This window comes from Aptenodytes patagonicus, chromosome 7, assembly GCF_965638725.1.
Source record: "Aptenodytes patagonicus chromosome 7, bAptPat1.pri.cur, whole genome shotgun sequence".
NCBI lineage: Eukaryota > Metazoa > Chordata > Aves > Sphenisciformes > Spheniscidae > Aptenodytes > Aptenodytes patagonicus.
The window spans coordinates 58,956,415-58,973,134 of NC_134955.1; the positions used below are offsets into that span (position 1 = coordinate 58,956,415).

Sequence of the window (16,720 nt, forward strand, 5' to 3'; positions counted from 1 at the left end):
ATTTTTTCAGAAAGACTAGAGATTGCTTAGAAAGATACCATCGAATTGAAATCTACTTAATTTCTAAAAAAGCAAGTTAAAATTGTGGATAATTCTAATATACAAACACTGTTTGAAACATAATAGCAGTATGTTTCTTTTTAATTGTTGTACTTCATCTGCAAAATTTTAGACCACTTCACATGTAAGTTGGCGTGTTTCTCTGACCCTATAAGTGAAGGAGGCATGCTTTGGAAATCCCACTTTCATAGACTTATCCAGAAGTACAACTAGGCTAAAAAAAATCCCTGTAAGACTTCATGAATGCCTTTTATTCATGCTATTTTAATCACTTAACAGAATTAAAGCTCTCGTTATCTTAATTATTCTTATTTTTATCTTAATTATGTCACCCCCTATAGCACCTCCAAGTGACACTCATGCTTCATGTGTACAGCTTAAGTTCTCCAGCTCTCCTGTTCAACAGCCAGTATAAATATTAGTTTTTACTCCTATGTGCTGGTAAAGCCTTTTAGAAAAAAAGAAATTAAAAAAAAAATCCCAAAACCCAAACCTCCTGCAACGTCAACTGAATTTTTTTAAGAAACAATGAATTACCTTACTAATCTCAGACTATGTGTGCCAGTTGGCTAAATAACTGCTCATCATGACTATTCCTTTGTAACAATTAAAATCTGCATATTTATTTTACTTTCTTCTTTATTAAGAAAGTGTATTAGTATCAAATCCTACATTTAACATTTCAATAACAATAGGGCTTTCCCACCAATGAAGCATTTCCAGGGTCCCACAGTTCACTGTATTAAAAAAAAAAAAAAAAAAGAATTCAAAGACAGACCAACCTGTAGTCGTCATAAGTGAAAGAATCCTTTAAGGGCAGTTTGCTGGCATTAGGATGGGTCTGGGAAATGCAAGTTTCAGAAAAAGGTGAAAAGGGAAAGAAAAGCGAAATCAGAAATCAGTCAGCAGAATTTCATTATTTAGCTGCCTAACAGATCCTAACAAGAGCCAAATGAAGCAGGAGGCGTCCAGCCGCGCTACAGAGGGATCATCATGCTATTATGCTCTCATACATCACTGTCAACTTAATTTGTTGTGCCCAGCAGCCGCCATAAATCTGTTTCTTCATATTTCAAGACTGGAACCCACAGACATCGTACAAAAATAGAAAATTTAAGGTGGACTGAGTATGTGAAGGTGAAACAAAAACCCAGTCTGTGGTGCAGGGTGGGGGAAAGAAATCAGACAATAAGCACATATTAGGTTTCACTAACTTCCACATTTTTCCTTTTCTCTGGGATATCAGTAAGGTATTTCACAAATGCAAGTAAAAATTATACATACAAGATTTTCAATTTTTCCTCGATACCTGTAAAGGTTTTATTCAGTATGAGGTGCACTACACCTCCGAAATAAAACAGATTAAGACATTTAAATAGTTTTGGTGACAAACATCAATTAGATAGTACCTACATTAAGTCATCTACACACACTCCCATCTAAAAGTGGAGCAATGCCATTTGAGAATGCATACAACGTAGCTGTCATTAACAAGCACAATATTTAGATTTTAAAAAGGCTTTAAGAAGCTGTAATACCTGTTACTTTTCTGATCAATTAACTTATTAAAAGTTTCAAAAATACAGGTAGCTTAAAGCCCACACTCGCACACTTTCTTCAGAACTCTGTCCCAATTCATAAATGGAAAGCCATGATAGCACAAATTTTAATCTTCAGGTTCAATTGGGTCTCAGAGATGAACTGAAGTAAATGATCAAACGGTTATTTCAGAAGATACAAACGATTTTTTGCATAGCTCTATCTTTGCAACACTCTTAATGCATGAAGCTCCATGTAGTATGCAGTTTTTTACTCTTGATGCATTAGCATCACAAGTGCATGGTAATTTATCATTTCTCACTGTAATGTACTTGCTGGCACTGTGTGCAGGACAGTAGGGGATGAGGTAAAAGTGGCTCAAACCGTAAATCAATTACAAAACAAAAGCTTGTGCTCAGTGCGCAATTTTAGGCAAATTATATATTACAAAAGAGTGCCAATTGGGTGTGAGGTCCCAGGTGTCTGTTCTCCCTCAGCCCCTCCAGTTAACCCTTTGGATGGACTTTCTCTGAAACATGACAGAAGCGAATTCCAGCCACTGCTGCCCCTTCTCTCATTTCTTTTTTTCTTTTTAAAGCACCCTACGTTTCCATATGATTTTTCATTCACGTCGATGATAGATATGGTCACTGAAGAACAAATTCCCTCGCATTTAGTTGCAGCAACACATTTTACAGAGTTATTTCTTCTCGCAAAAACATTCAGCACAAAACCAGAACTGAAACCCAAACCAATAAATCTCAGGAGGTATCTTCACTGCAGTAGAACAGTTCAGACTCGATTCCAGAAAAGAACGTAGCCTTCAACTGGAAATAACAATTCTTAAAAACAAACACCGCCCTATATTACTTCTTTATGACAATTTAGTTTTGACTTTTATTGCTAGCATCATTAACCTGTTTTACAGTAGCTTGATAAACTAAGCAGGGCAAGTCAACACCGACAGCGAGACACACAAGCCTATCGGTTTCACTTTAAAAATTTTGTAACATTTTCATCTGTTACATTACTATTGGTTGTGAGAAGTCGGAATCCCATTCCGCACCTGAAGTTTTAAAGAAGGTATTTTACACGAACGGAGACGTTGGGATCCCTTAAAAACCCGGACCGTCACCGTTCCGGTTCTTCGCAGACCACGCGCTTAACTTGCGCGAAAGCAAGCCCCGCTTAGCTCCGCTGCTCCCAAACCGCATCTCCCGGCGCGTTCCCCGCCCGCCCGCGAAGAGGCCGCGCCGCTGCCGCGGCCGAGTGGCCGGCGGTGCCGCGGCCCCGCGCAGCCCGCACGGGCCGGCACTGCCACCTGCCGGTGCCGCCGCGGCCTGCGCGCCGCCGCCCGGCCCCGGCCCCGGCCCCGGCCCCGGCCCCGGCCCAGCAGCCGACGCCTCCTCGAGCCGTGCTGCCCTTCTCCCCCGGCTTGGGAGGGCGAGAAACACAAAGCCAAAATGAAGCTCCTCCCTGGCGGCCCTGAGGTACCGTTCCAGCATTCTGAAGTCCTACCTTTGGATAACTTACCTTTAGTGCAAATGAACGCTGCCTGACTTCAAACTGAGGGTCTGGCAAGTTTATCGCAGGAGAAAGACCCCGGGTATGCAAATAGATAACCCCTGTCCTTCCCCTCTGCCCTTTTCGGCTTCCTCCCTCTTCCCAAACAAGCACTTTCAACGCAATAAGTTATTCTGCAAACGGCAGTAATTACTATGGTCGTAACGCACTAAAAGTAAAAAGGCACTACAGCGACTACGAAGTGTAAAAGTGATTTTTACAGACTAAACGCAATGCATGTCCACAGTTCCTACTAACGCTCCATACAGGGAGCGGCCAGCCAACACGCTCAACCCTAACTCGGAGCAAATACCTATAGGAAGCAAGATACAGACATGCTGCCATTGTCCTCTCCGTGAGAAAGATCTGTATTAAACCAGCAGATTGCTGTGAGGTTAATTGTTCATTTGACATAAGTAGCCCCCTCTGTAACGAGTCAGCTTGAACACGCAACCCATGGGAAAGATTCTGGATGCCACCAAAGGCTCTGTAACCCTCCCCATTTGTAAATCTGTGAAACTTAGGGACTGCCCCTATATGGAGACCATCCAGACATAGTTCACATAAAACCACTAGTAAATTACAATAAAGGACAAAATACATAGTCTTAAAAGACACAAGGCAGAATAAAATCCCAGTGTACATCATTACCATATTTATAACATCCCGTGGTACGATATTCTAGTAGCTATTTCAAAGTTAAGATACGTCAGCATATTTGATCATGTTAGATTTCTGACTTGGACTATTTTACTACGTAAGTTAAAAACCCTATAGATTACAAGAATCTGAAGACACACAAAAAAGAACAATATTCTGATTAAAAAATTGATTTAGTATGCAGCTTCTCTTTATAGTCCCTTGGTAAAAATGAAATCTCCCTAACAAACACTTAATAAAACCTGTCAATATATCTAGAAAGAAAAATGACACAAATGCATTAAGTATTAAATACCCTTGAAAAAAGTCACATATTCCATGAATTTTTGATGTACTATCTTGACATTAATGTAAAACCTTGATATTTATAATTGACAGATATTTAATAAAGTATAGAAGATGACTGCTGCACAGCATGCAAATTGCTCAGGCTGATCAAAAAAGATACAGACATATTTAAACTAAACAAACACTTAATACGTAAAAAAAAAATCAGATCTAGCTTTTACAGGTTCACGCAGCTAGGTCTCTACAGATTAGCTTTGAAATGTGACATTATCCACTACACAAACCCTAATTTTAACTTATCAAGTCTGTATGAAGTAGTTTCAGAAAGTTAGGAGGGGAAGCTTTAAATAAAAAATGGGAACATGAAAATGTGAATGTATTCATTTAGATGCAGGTCCTGACATTCTACTGAAAGAGTTATTATAAAGAACAAATACCATCTATTTAGTTACCCTTTCTGTGAAAATATTGTCAGAGCTGGCAATCAGGGTGATGACCACTGCAAAAACAAATAGTGGCATGCTGAATTTCATTTTCCTCCTGATACTGCTATTCCTAAAAAAAAAAATAAAAAAAAAATGCTTCTTCCCCTTCAGTGTTCCAAGCCTTCTTTGAGACATTTGGAGGATATCTCAAAATAACCAGAAATATTAAAAAGTAACAGTGATTGCTGCCAGATTGTCTGCAGCCACTGCGGAAAGAGACAGACTGTTATTCTAGTCACCTAAAACACTATCAGACTAGAAGCCAGTTACTCAGTATGGCAACCAGAGAAAAGGCTGGAGGGGGGGGGGGAGGGAAAAAAGACACTTTCAGACATTTTTCTCTTTCTGGAAGCAGTAATATCCAGTGGTTTGTGTCTCACGTTCAATGTCTCACAAGAAAGCACAACTCCTGATGCCTGCGTAGGGGCCTTTAGCACTAATAATTTCTCCATCCTATTTTTGGATGGACATCACAAGATAATGATTCTCAAGTCTTATCAACTACATGCTAGAGGACTCCCCCACTTTTGAGAAGGCTTGTTTTTATTTGGACAGCATGAAGGCTTCAATTGTAGAAAGGGTGGGTGCCTTTCCAGCTGAGAAGCCATCATAACCTTCACTTCTGCTATCCAGCCTACAAGGGCATTACCCTCCTGTAAAAGAGTGGCCAGACTATTAGAGGCACTAACCCCTTACCCCATTCAATCACAAAATGTCAAAGCTCATTTATCAGAGCTCCTAATCTTGACAAGGAACTTCCATTAAAATTAGCTTAATATTTGTTTGTTTACCAAGTGATGCAAAGTACAAGTCCTACTACTGTAACATGCAATAAAATGTCTGAGTAAGTTAAAAAAGTACAAAAGTTTACACAGTGTTAAATTTGTGTTCATATCTATGGTACTAGATGTCCTGAAAAGAATTGATTTATTTTGGTGTGAAGTCATATTGGCTAGTATATTCCTTCGTACCATTAGCCATTATATACTCCGAGTAAGAAAAAAATTAATTGAATCACTGGATGTGATAAAAGTTAGTGGGTTGGTTTTTTTTAAAGACACCACCTCTCAGCTAAGATAAGCTGACCATCGGAGTAATCTACTACTCCACTGTAATATATAACTAAAAAAAAAAAAAGAAGAAAAAAAAATCCTTGTGTTTGTTGGTTTCCTGAGTTTGTAGACACAGAGATGGTTGGATTTCTGTGAAGAATATTTCAAGTACTCATAAGTCCAAAGCAAAGTTGTGGGCAATCACTACCTCAATATTACTAAATCAGATTTCAACATTCTCAAAAAACTCTTGTGTACCGCTTAAGTAGAGACAGCTCCATTTCTGTCTCAGGAAAGCATCATACCAAGTGTTGAGATTATACTGAGGCCATCACTCCACCCCCCTCCCAGCCCCCAAAACACTAAGGGTACTTCAAACAGTTACAGCCAAAACCAGTCCAAGCTTCCACCTTGTTAACTTTCATTCGTTTGAACATAAAGCCCAAGGGTTTGTTCCTTTTGACCAAACAATTTTTTTCCTCCCCTTCTTTGCAGATTCTCCCTTCTTTCCAATGTACTCATTAACATGGAGAGATTTCGTTATGAGCCTTGTTGGATGCTACTTGATGGTTTCAGGCCAATGTGTAGGTGTACAAAAACACAAACACACACACCACACACACACTTTCCGGGCCAGAAGCAGGAAGATCTGTCAGCATTTGCTGGTTACTGTCCCTTTCCCAGCTCTGGAAATCCTTTGAAGCAGCAGCCTTGAAGAGAAACTCCTCTCTGTGGAGCTGCTGAGGCTTTAACTGCCCTAAAGCTAAGTAAAATAAAGAATTCAGAATGGAGGATCCTAGCGATCTACAGGGAAACAAGAATTCGCTTCTTCCATTGGACATATGCTGCCAAACGTAACAAGGGAAAGCCAGTTCACTGTACAGGACAGGGGCAATGCCAAAGATTATTTTACTTTGTAATAACAGTTTATAACTACAGAGGCATGCTCTGGAATTTTCAAACAGCCCAATTCATGAAGCACTAGGAATTACATCCACAAACCTGTGCTGTTATATGACTTTTCTAATGGAAGAAAGATCATCCCACTTTGCAAAACCTAACAGAACAAATCTTAAAATTAAAATGGTACCACAGGATTGAAACTTATTAAATCTAAATAACATTCTTGCTTATTCTTTATGCCAGCAATTTTTATTTACTTTCTGCCAATATACACAAGAAAGCACTGTTCCAGACTATTAGGGGATTCATGCAGCGGAAGCAGAGTGAAATGACTCCTTCTGGTGCAATGGAATTTAACTGCACAGTCCCTTTTTCTGTACCTTCTACCTGCAAAAATTGTTCTTAGTTAATGAGACTGCAGTGGCACAACAGACAACTCAAACCATGGCATCAACTACTAACTCAAGGGTCTGAAGGACTGACAACCCCACTTCACATGCAAAGTGGACATCAGCATTTGGCTGACGGAGTACACAGAAATAATTTTGAACTCACTGCAAACAAGTACCCTGCCTACAACCCTGTGGCATCTCCTTTATTAAATAGAGGCAAGACAGTGATGGACTTTTTAACATCTACTTCTTGATCACTCCATTTACAGAATACTTCTTAATATACAGAATTCTAAAATACTAATCTTTCCCAGAAAAGAAGGCACTCAGATATGACATTTAAATTAGTGACCAAGTTTTCTATACCTTTTGCTGTCCTTTCAACAAAATCAGTTAGAGCTGAATACAGCCCCACTAAGGGCTGAACAGATGAAGCGGGAGAAGCAAGCTGGCCTGAGACGGGACATGTTTTGCAATAAGACAGCCTCCCCAGTCCTTCCCATCCCCGTTCACGTAACAGAAAGACACACTAGGTCCATTATCTCCTGTGGTAAATCTCTTCATGAAATAGGAGTTAAGTGTATATGTTTAGCCTTACATTGATAGGGTCAGTCCATAGTACTTCATTCACACAGGTACTGTAAGATAGCTACAGTAAGGAGTTTCCTTGCAAAGGTCAATGCCTGCATACTAGGACCTATCATTTACTCTTCGGGGTCTTCCTGAGGTACAAGGTTTACCTTGATCATTTTGTTTAGTGCAACATGTGCACTATGTTCATACACAAATTCATCACACAACTCTACTATTAATTCAGTGAATCACAAGCCACAAAGATGGAAAGCCTGAAGTGAACTGCTTTAAAAGGACAGGGATAGTATTTCCTATTCACAACCACTCCACATCCAAAGAATTTCCTAACAAGCATTAATATTATGCAGTATGGCCAAAGTTTTGTTACCTGTGAATCAACTACTCAAGGTTACAGATAAATCATACCAGGAGCCACTTAGGTGGAAGCTTGGATCATGATCATCTTATAACCAAGGTACCGCACTGCACAACCGGCATGGCACGCGGGGCATGGTAAGTCCCAGAACCAGATGTACTGGGACTATAGCGCACACACATCCAAAACTAAAAACTTACCGCTTCCTCTTCAACTCTCATTCAAACCATAGTACAAGAAAATAAACTTTGGTTTACTTAGCAACATATCAATCTCCTACTGTGTGGAGTATTAGCATTGGGTCTGACTGAAGAGGATAATCCACTTTGTAATTTAGTTAAATTACTAATTTTAACAAAGATAAGTCCCCTGTATAATTTTGCAGTGCTTAAAGAATACATCCTTTGAGTATTCCATTCTAAGAAACATCAGCTTGTTATCATATTTTAAATTTATGGAACATTTGTAACTGCTGTTATATCAGGAAAAATATTAAATCTGCACAATAAGTACAAACTTTATATGAGAAAGTATACTTGTAAGTGCATGATGATCTCCTGATGTCTGCTGAGGCACCCACTTCCACAGAAGACACAGACATCATCTCTGGGGATAAACTCAACTGCCCCAGAAAGTGCAACTCAGTTAAAAAATAAAAATAAAAGCAACTAACAGAAAAGCAAACAAAAAACCCTCTCCACTCTGTTGGCTGTAAAAACAGATGCTTGTCTGCATTCTCAACTAGGAAAGTGGTTGAGAACCCTATCTTCCAAAAAAATGCTTTAAAAGCCCATAATACTAACAAGAGAACGTATTATTCCTCCCAAACGTGGTTTAAACTGTGCAGACACAAATTTTGTTTAGCACTGGCATATACGCTTTGAAGTACATCTCTGTTTCTCTAGAGGAAAGAGGGCATTTAGGCTAGTATAACAGAATCCAAACCATTCAGAATATAAAATAAATTAAAACCTACTGATTAGGAGATCTTAACAATGAATGTCCAAAGAAAGATAACATCTATATTTAAAGTGAAAGACATGTTTTATCCTGTCTGTCCTCCTCCAACTTTAAAATATTCTGACTCTAAGAAATAGCAGACACCAAGTGGGACGTGCCTGTATTTCAATCTAGGCCAGCACAGTCCAACTGGCGCCCATCAGCTGAATCTGGACCACAGGATGCCTCCATATGGCCTGCCACCTTTTCCTTGGAGGAGATAGGGAACAGCTGTTTGAGGAGCAAATGCTGCCCGAACAGCCAAACACCTCCTCCTGTGTCCGGCTGGCTCCAAGCCCAGAGCTGTCGCCGTGTTCCTGTGGAAGGCAAGGAAGGAACGGGGGAAGAAGGCAGCAGACCTCCTACCCACGCAAGGACTTGAGCTCTTCATTTGTCTGAGGCGGACAGACACAACCCAGCGAAGCCTGTAGCTGCTTCTGTGATGGAGAGAGGCAGCCACAGGAATGGCCCAACGAAGCCCCAGGATCTGCCGTTGCTGTCATCATAGCCGGGGGTGGGATATACCAGAAGTGACACAAAAATCAGGAATTTGGCGCATGTTTGAGAAGTCTAAACTACCTTACGGTAGATACACTAAGTGGCACAGTACAAGCATACAGTCAATCTTCAGTTTGCTGCCAGCAAAACAGATTAATACAATATTTTGTCCCTCACAGAGAGGAAAAACAGAAAGGCGTAAATATATTCCATTATTAACTGCCTATTGATTTATTATTGATCAAGCAGAACAACTCAGGCGTTGAAATTCAGACAAAGCAAATTAAATAGCAACACTATTTTACCTTTGTAACTGCCCACTCAATGGAATTTTAAATCTCTCCTTAAGGTGACATATATAGTAGACAAATAAACAAAAAAGAAAGATTTTATAAGGTTTACAACTGTGCCATCCTTCTTCCACCCATTTTTTACAGTGTCACTGACATCACTTCTGAAAAAAGCTATTTGAATGGCATGCCAATGAGTATAAATCAAGTAGGGGGGAAAACCGAGAACCCTAAGGACCTACCTGGTACGTGATCAAAACTGCATTCTGCTTCCAAATACATTTGCTTTGGACTGCATATTGGTTGAGCACTTTAGAAGCATTAAAATATTCTCTATTATATCAACTTAAAAATAATAAACAACTTCCAAACATTTGAACAGTTTAGAGTGTTTTAAAAAGCAGTATACTTGTCTGCATTCCACTCAAACATTATTTAGCATATGAAAGTTAAATGAAGGTATCTTAAAGCCAAGTACAGAGAGACACCAGACATTCTACTTCACGCTGACCTGGAAAATCATATGCTTATTGGAATAGGATAGATGAGAAACAGTACAGAAAAATAACCTAAGAGCAGCGTAAGTCATATTGAAAGTATCATCACAACTTCAAAAATTGGTGTTAAAATTAAGCTAGAGATGTGAAATCTCACCTAATATACCCAATATTGAAGAGTCAAATGTGATACCAGACTTTAAAGATGCTATAATATTATTTTGAGATTTAGAACTTAATGTGTTAAAACATCCTAACTAAAATGATATTCCAGTGCCCAACAGCTAATAACTGGATTTTAGAATTTCATTCACGCTAAATCAATTAGTCAAATTTTATATGAATAATAAATCAAATTTAGTATCTGATCAAAAGGGATTACAGCCTCCAGGAAATTAAGTTCTCTGTCCAATAGGGCACACAAACAGATCAAAACATCTTTGGATAGATTACTGCAAGGATTTTATTCACAATGGGACTACAGTAACACTTTCACAAGCACTGTCCAGGTGTCAATACACACTAGTCAGAAAACTGGTATAAGAGTGTTCCTGTGCAACACTGGATACAAACCAGACTACGGACACTATCTAAAAGTATTAATGACTTCTACCAAATAGATTCTATTAAAAAAAAAAAAAAAAAGGTGTGATTCATGGGGCAACTTCTGCCTTCTTGAGTTACAGTAGCTTGACAGAAGGCAAAGAAAGCATTTGCAAGTATTTGCTCATTAACTTAGCAAAGAAACATAAAACTGAGTCAGAGAAAATTAAATGTACTTGCTAAAATGTTACTTAAACAGGTGACTTTGCTTTCTCCATTTGGTTTAATTCTAAAATTCTTACTTACCGATCTCTCTTGTACTGGGGAGCCCAGCACTGGACACAGTACTCTGGGTGTGGCCTTACCAGTGCTGAGTAGAGGGGAAGGATCACCTCCCTCAACATGCTGACAGCACTCCTAATACAGCCCAGGATGCCATTGGCCCTTTTTGCTGCAAGGGCACATTGCCGGCTCATGTTCAACTTGGCCCCCAACATATTCATGGGATTATTCCACCCCAGGTGCAGGACTTTGCACTTCTTGTTGAACTTCAACTGTCAGCCCATTTCTCCAGCCTGTCAAGGTCCCGCTGGATGGCACCTTGCCAGGGATCGAAGTGAGGCTGACAGGCTTGTAGTTTCCTGGGTCCTCCTTCCTGAGTATAGGAGTGGCATTTGCTTTCTTCCAGTCCTCAGGCACCTCTTCTAATCATCACGATCACTCAAAGATCACTGAGAGTCACAGAATACTTTGGGTTGGAAGGGACCTCTAAAGGTCATTTAGTCCAACCCCCCTGCCGTGGGCAGGGACAGCTTCAACTACATCAGGTTGCTCAGAGCCCCGTCCAACCTGACCTGGAATGTTTCCAGGGATGGGGCATCCACCACCTCTCTGGGCAACCTGTGCCAGTGCCTCACCATCCTCAGCGTAAAAAATTTCTTCCTTATATCTAGCCTAAATCTACCCCCCTTTAGTTTAAAGCCATTCCCCCTTGTCCTGTTGCAACAGGCCCTGCTAAAAAGTTTGCCGCCATCTTTTTTATAAGCCCCCTTTAAGTACTGACAGGCTGCAATAAGGTCTCCCCAAAGCCTTCTCTTCTCTAGGCTGAACAACCCCAACTCTCTCAGCCTTTCTTCACAGGAGAGGTGTTCCATCCCCCTGATCATTTTCGTGGCCCTCTTCTGGACTCGCTCCAACAGGTCCGTGTCTTTCTTATGCTGAGAGCTCCAGAGCTGGACGTAGTACTCCAGGTGGGGTCTCACCAGAGCAGAGTAGAGGGGCAGAATCACCTCGCTCAACCTGCTGGCCATGCTTCTTTTGATGCAGCCCAGGATACGGTTGGCCTTCTGGGCTGTGAGCGCACATTGCTGGCTCATGTCCAGCTTTTCATCCACCAGCACCCTCAAGTCCTTCTCGGCAGGGCTGCTCTCAATCCCTTCATCCCCCAGCCTGTATTCATACCGGGGGTTGCCCCGACCCAGGGGCAGGACCTTGCACTTGGCCTTATTGAACCTCATGAGGTTCACACGGGCCCACTTCTCAAGCTTGCCCAGTTCCCTCTGGATGGCATCCTGTCCCTCAGGTGTGTGTCACCTCACAATAACATCGGCCAGCACCCTCAGCACTTGTGGGTGCATCCCATCAGGGCCCATGGACTTGTGTATGTCTGGTTTGGTTAATTATTCCCTGACCTGATCCTCTTCCACCAAGGGTACATCTTCATTGCTCCAGCCTTTCCCTCCTGGTGTCTGGGACCTGGGATACCTGAAGGCCAGTCTTGCTAGTAAAGACTGAGGCAAAGAAGGCATTCGGTACCTCAGCTTTTCCCACGTTCTGTGTCACCAGGTCCCCTGCCCCATTCAGCAGCAGGCCCACATTTTCCCTAGTCTTCCTTTTGTCACCTGTGTACTTATAGAAGCCCTTTTGGTTGCCTTTGACATCCCTTGCCAGGTTCAATTCCTGCTGGGCTTTAGCTTTCCTAACCTCATCCCTGGATGATTGGACAATGTCTCTGTATTCCTCCCAGGTTACCTGTCCCTACTTCCACCCTCTGTATGCTTACTTTTTGTGTTTGAGTGTTGCCAGGATCTCCTTTTTCATCCATGCAGGCCTCCTCGTATTTTTGCCTGACTTCCTGCTCATTGGGATGGACTGCTCTTGAACTTGGAGGAGGTTATCCTTCGATATTAACCATGTTTTCTTTCTTGGGTCCCTCTTCCCTCCACAGCCTTATCCCATGGGACTCTTCCAAGCAGATCCGTGAAGAGGCCAATACTGCTCTCCTGAAGTCCACAGCATTTTGACCTTGCTTTTTGCTCTGCTCCCTCCTCTCAGGATCCTGAACTCCACCATCTCATGGTCATTGCAGCCAAGGCTGTCTTCAACCTTCACATCCCCAACAAACCCTTCCTTGTTTGTAAGTATGATGTCCATGAATGCGAATAGCACCTCTCCTCATTGGCACCTCTATTGCTTGGGTCAGGAAGTTGTCATCGATGCCCTCCACGAACTTCCTGGATTGCTTATACCCTGCTATGTTGTCCCTTTAACAGATATTGAGTGGTTGAAGACTCCCATGAGGACCAGGGCCTGCAAATGTGAGGCTGTTTCTAGCTGTCTGTAGAAGGCCTCATCCACTCCTTCCTTCCTCCTGATCAGGTAGCCTATAGCAGACGCCCACTACAATGTCATCCATATTGTGTTTTTTACAGATAGCTAGCTTGCTGGTGCCCTTCAGAAAAATCTGCAATCCCCCAGTGGTCCAGAGACTACAGGCTGAAAACACTGTCTAAATCAATGCCAAACTGCCATCCTGGACAGTTCTGCAAAACTGATCCTTTTTCCAGCACGTGAGAGGAAGCTACATACAGGTACTACTTACACGTAGAGTGTCACTGAATGCATACAGCTGGCTACCATGGCAAAAGCTATGGCCAGCTGATGGGCTCTGCTGGTTTCAGAATTACCACTTCAAAGATTTTAACAGTTAACTAAAATTATCATAAAACTGTCTTTTAGTAAGGCAGGTAATAACAGCCTTTACTATACCTGGGGAAAAGATACAGCACCGCTTCAGACCCATAGTGTCCAAAATGTAAATAGAGTTTAGGCACTTCCACCTTCTCTAAGAGCACTCCTTGTCTTGATGCTTTGTTTTGATTTAAAAAAACTTCTCTGTAGTAGACTACAAACAGGCACGCAGGTGCAACTGAAAGTCAAACATGAAGACTACTGCATATTCTTTTAAAAAAGGTTCAAACTTGGTTGCATTTTCTTTAGGAATATAATCTCACTGTGAATGTCTGTAAACTATATGGCTCCCTCTTGTGCCTATTAGACAACATTTCAGTGTACAAAAAAAAAATTTAACATTAAGCCATAAATATTTGGGCTCTGTTCACCCTTCGGTAGGCGTGCAATGCCCATAAATGTTAATGGAAGTCACACGCATACCTTCCAGGGGAAGAGAAAACCTGCAGTTCACAAAATTTCTCTTTGGAACAAACTACAAAAACATCTTGCAAACTACAAGTCTGCTGCAATGAAAGTACTCTTTTGACCATTCGCTGTATTTTGATAGCAATGCAGAGGCCAAATACACCTTTAACGTACATCTGTAAGAACTTTTAACTATTTTTTAGTTATCAAATTACATATGTTTAGAAAGGTGTCAGTATGGTTTATAGAGCCTGGCTAACATGCTCAAGGGTTTATTTTTGTCTACTCAACATCCCACCTGTTTCTGCTTATCAAACCAGACTACAGTTTAGCTTGCAACAGCTGTGAAATTCATAAATCTGCCCATTCTTCATGTGTATCCAGACTAAGCACTTGGAGAAAGAGTTAGAACTGCAGCATTCTGAGAAAGCCACCCTTATGGAGAAGCTAGGGAAATAAAACAGACCAGCACTTGTCAAACAACGTTTAAAACTGCACACCTATCAGAAGCCAAATTATTTTAATAACAGTCTAGCAATCCTATTTGTAAAGAAAATGAAGCATTTGAAGAAATTATTTGTTAACCCTTTTATTCCCCCAGTCATTAGAAACATTTTGCAGACTAAAAATGCTGCAAAGGAATTAAAATATTTTGCCTGCACAAAATATTCCCTTTTTCAGTGTCTTCAAACAAAACACCTTTTATTTCAAGATGCTACTAGTTTTACTTTCTGCAGTAGAATAGCTATCAAGAAAGTAAATGCAGTTATATGATTTTTGTATTACAAAAAGTGTATTTGTAAATTTTTGAAAATATTAGTCTGCATACCTGAAGCAATATCAAATTCCTGGTTATACAGGACAGCTTTCACCAAAACACTTATGCTAAAGCAGTAGTAGTACTGAATGAAATCATGGTATACAAAAATCTAACATTCACTTTCATAAAGATTGCAGAGTACACTGCCTTCTTTAATAGGAAAGTGGTTTTGCTTTGCTTTTTTTCATTTACATGATGAATTTTTCTCTCCCCACCTCTTCTTTCCTCTTCCATATGCTCATGAATTACCCTTAGCACCAGTATTTTGTGGGTCAACTTTGTTCATAAAATGATATGAGTGCATGCAAGATGATACTAAAATTCATTTCAGCTTTTCTGAATAATGAAAAATGGTACTTTGTTGTAGGGAAGCAAGAGGCTTTTTTTTCCTCTATGAACTTTTTTCCTCCACCATTTCATAAATTACAAGCTCTTATTTTTGAGAGCAGAAACAGAAATCAAAGAGTTTTAAAACTTTTCCATGAGTTTTCATTAAAAGCATTAATAATAGGTACCCAGTACATTCACTTGGCACTCCTGGAGCCAGCTGAAATTATATATCTTCCTAATGTGACATTTACTGAATACTTGTAAAGAAACGTTCAGCTGAAATTGCAGTTATGTGGCAGTGCTGAAGCATGGCACCAAACAAGCAGAACACACCTAAGATTTACCTAATCTTTATTACCACTCATTCTCCAAAGAACAAGTAAATAAAGCAAATGATTCCTACCTGATCTACCTTCATGCTCACTTTCAACATGAAACAACAGCTGTATTATATAAGAACATAAAACAAGCAATAAAAGCATTTGTCAGGAGAACAACAAAAAAAAAAATCTGGTCTAGATTTCTGACCACAAGTGACCAGAACCTACATTTTAACAGTTCATACAGAAGGCAACAGTACAATACTAAACACTTTCTTGGGTATACTAATATAAAGCTCAAAGAGAAGATAGCCATTTATTTAAACACTATTTCCACACAGGTTTCCCATTGCTGCAGATCAAACTGAACTGAATCAGTCTCAACAAGATCAGACTGAGAAGTCTTTCTCCATGAGTTGCCATATCAGCTTCCATAGAATTGCAAATGTAAAACAGAAAATTTAACAGTGCAGAATATTAAAGGCTTGTTACCATGTACAGCACATCACCATCACTGGGGTTCTAAAGACAGTCTTTCTTTGCTCAAACTGTAGCCTTTCTTAACAGTCAACAGCATGGACCTTCATGCAGAATATAAATTATTTTTTAGTGAAACATTCTTTTGACCACATTAGCTTAAATGCTACACAAATGATCTTTGATTAGTTTTAAGAGACAATAAGAGAAATAGCGTGTATTTGCCATCCTTAAGCAGATTACGTGCCACATGAAACTTTCATAAACAAAAAATGTTTTTGTCAAACATTTAAGTTGCTTCTCACATAACAGATATCTCATGCTTCAATTGATGTTACACCACTGCATTTTACATAAATTCTTCAGTTGTGCTTGTATCACTTTGATATCATTTTACATGTATTCATCAATCACTGACAAGCGGTTCTGAAATACTGGACACATGGCAGTCAACATCCAGGGTTTCATTCCAGATCTCATTTCTCTGTAAAACTGTATTTCAGGGGGGTTTTAATTAATGTTGTGACCACATAACCTCTCACATAATACGCCTAGTGCAGGATTAGTCAATGAAAATGATGGAACTAGTCATAGTGATAGCTTAGCTATCTGATTAA

General features: G+C 40.2%; 1 protein-coding gene across 5 annotated transcripts in view; it reads right to left on the bottom strand.

Annotated features, from left to right (window-relative positions):
* SETD3 (SET domain containing 3, actin N3(tau)-histidine methyltransferase) overlaps positions 1-16,720 on the bottom strand; it is a 64,822-nt gene that overhangs the window by 14,103 nt on the left and 33,999 nt on the right. For all 5 annotated transcript variants that reach the window (XR_012995952.1, XM_076345414.1, XM_076345416.1 and 2 more), the window contains exon 7: positions 843-901. Coding sequence is in view for 4 of the 5 variants with exons in the window: in XM_076345414.1 (XP_076201529.1) it covers positions 843-901 (59 nt within the window). In the remaining variant the exon portion in view is untranslated. The remainder of the gene's footprint in view (positions 1-842; positions 902-16,720) is intronic.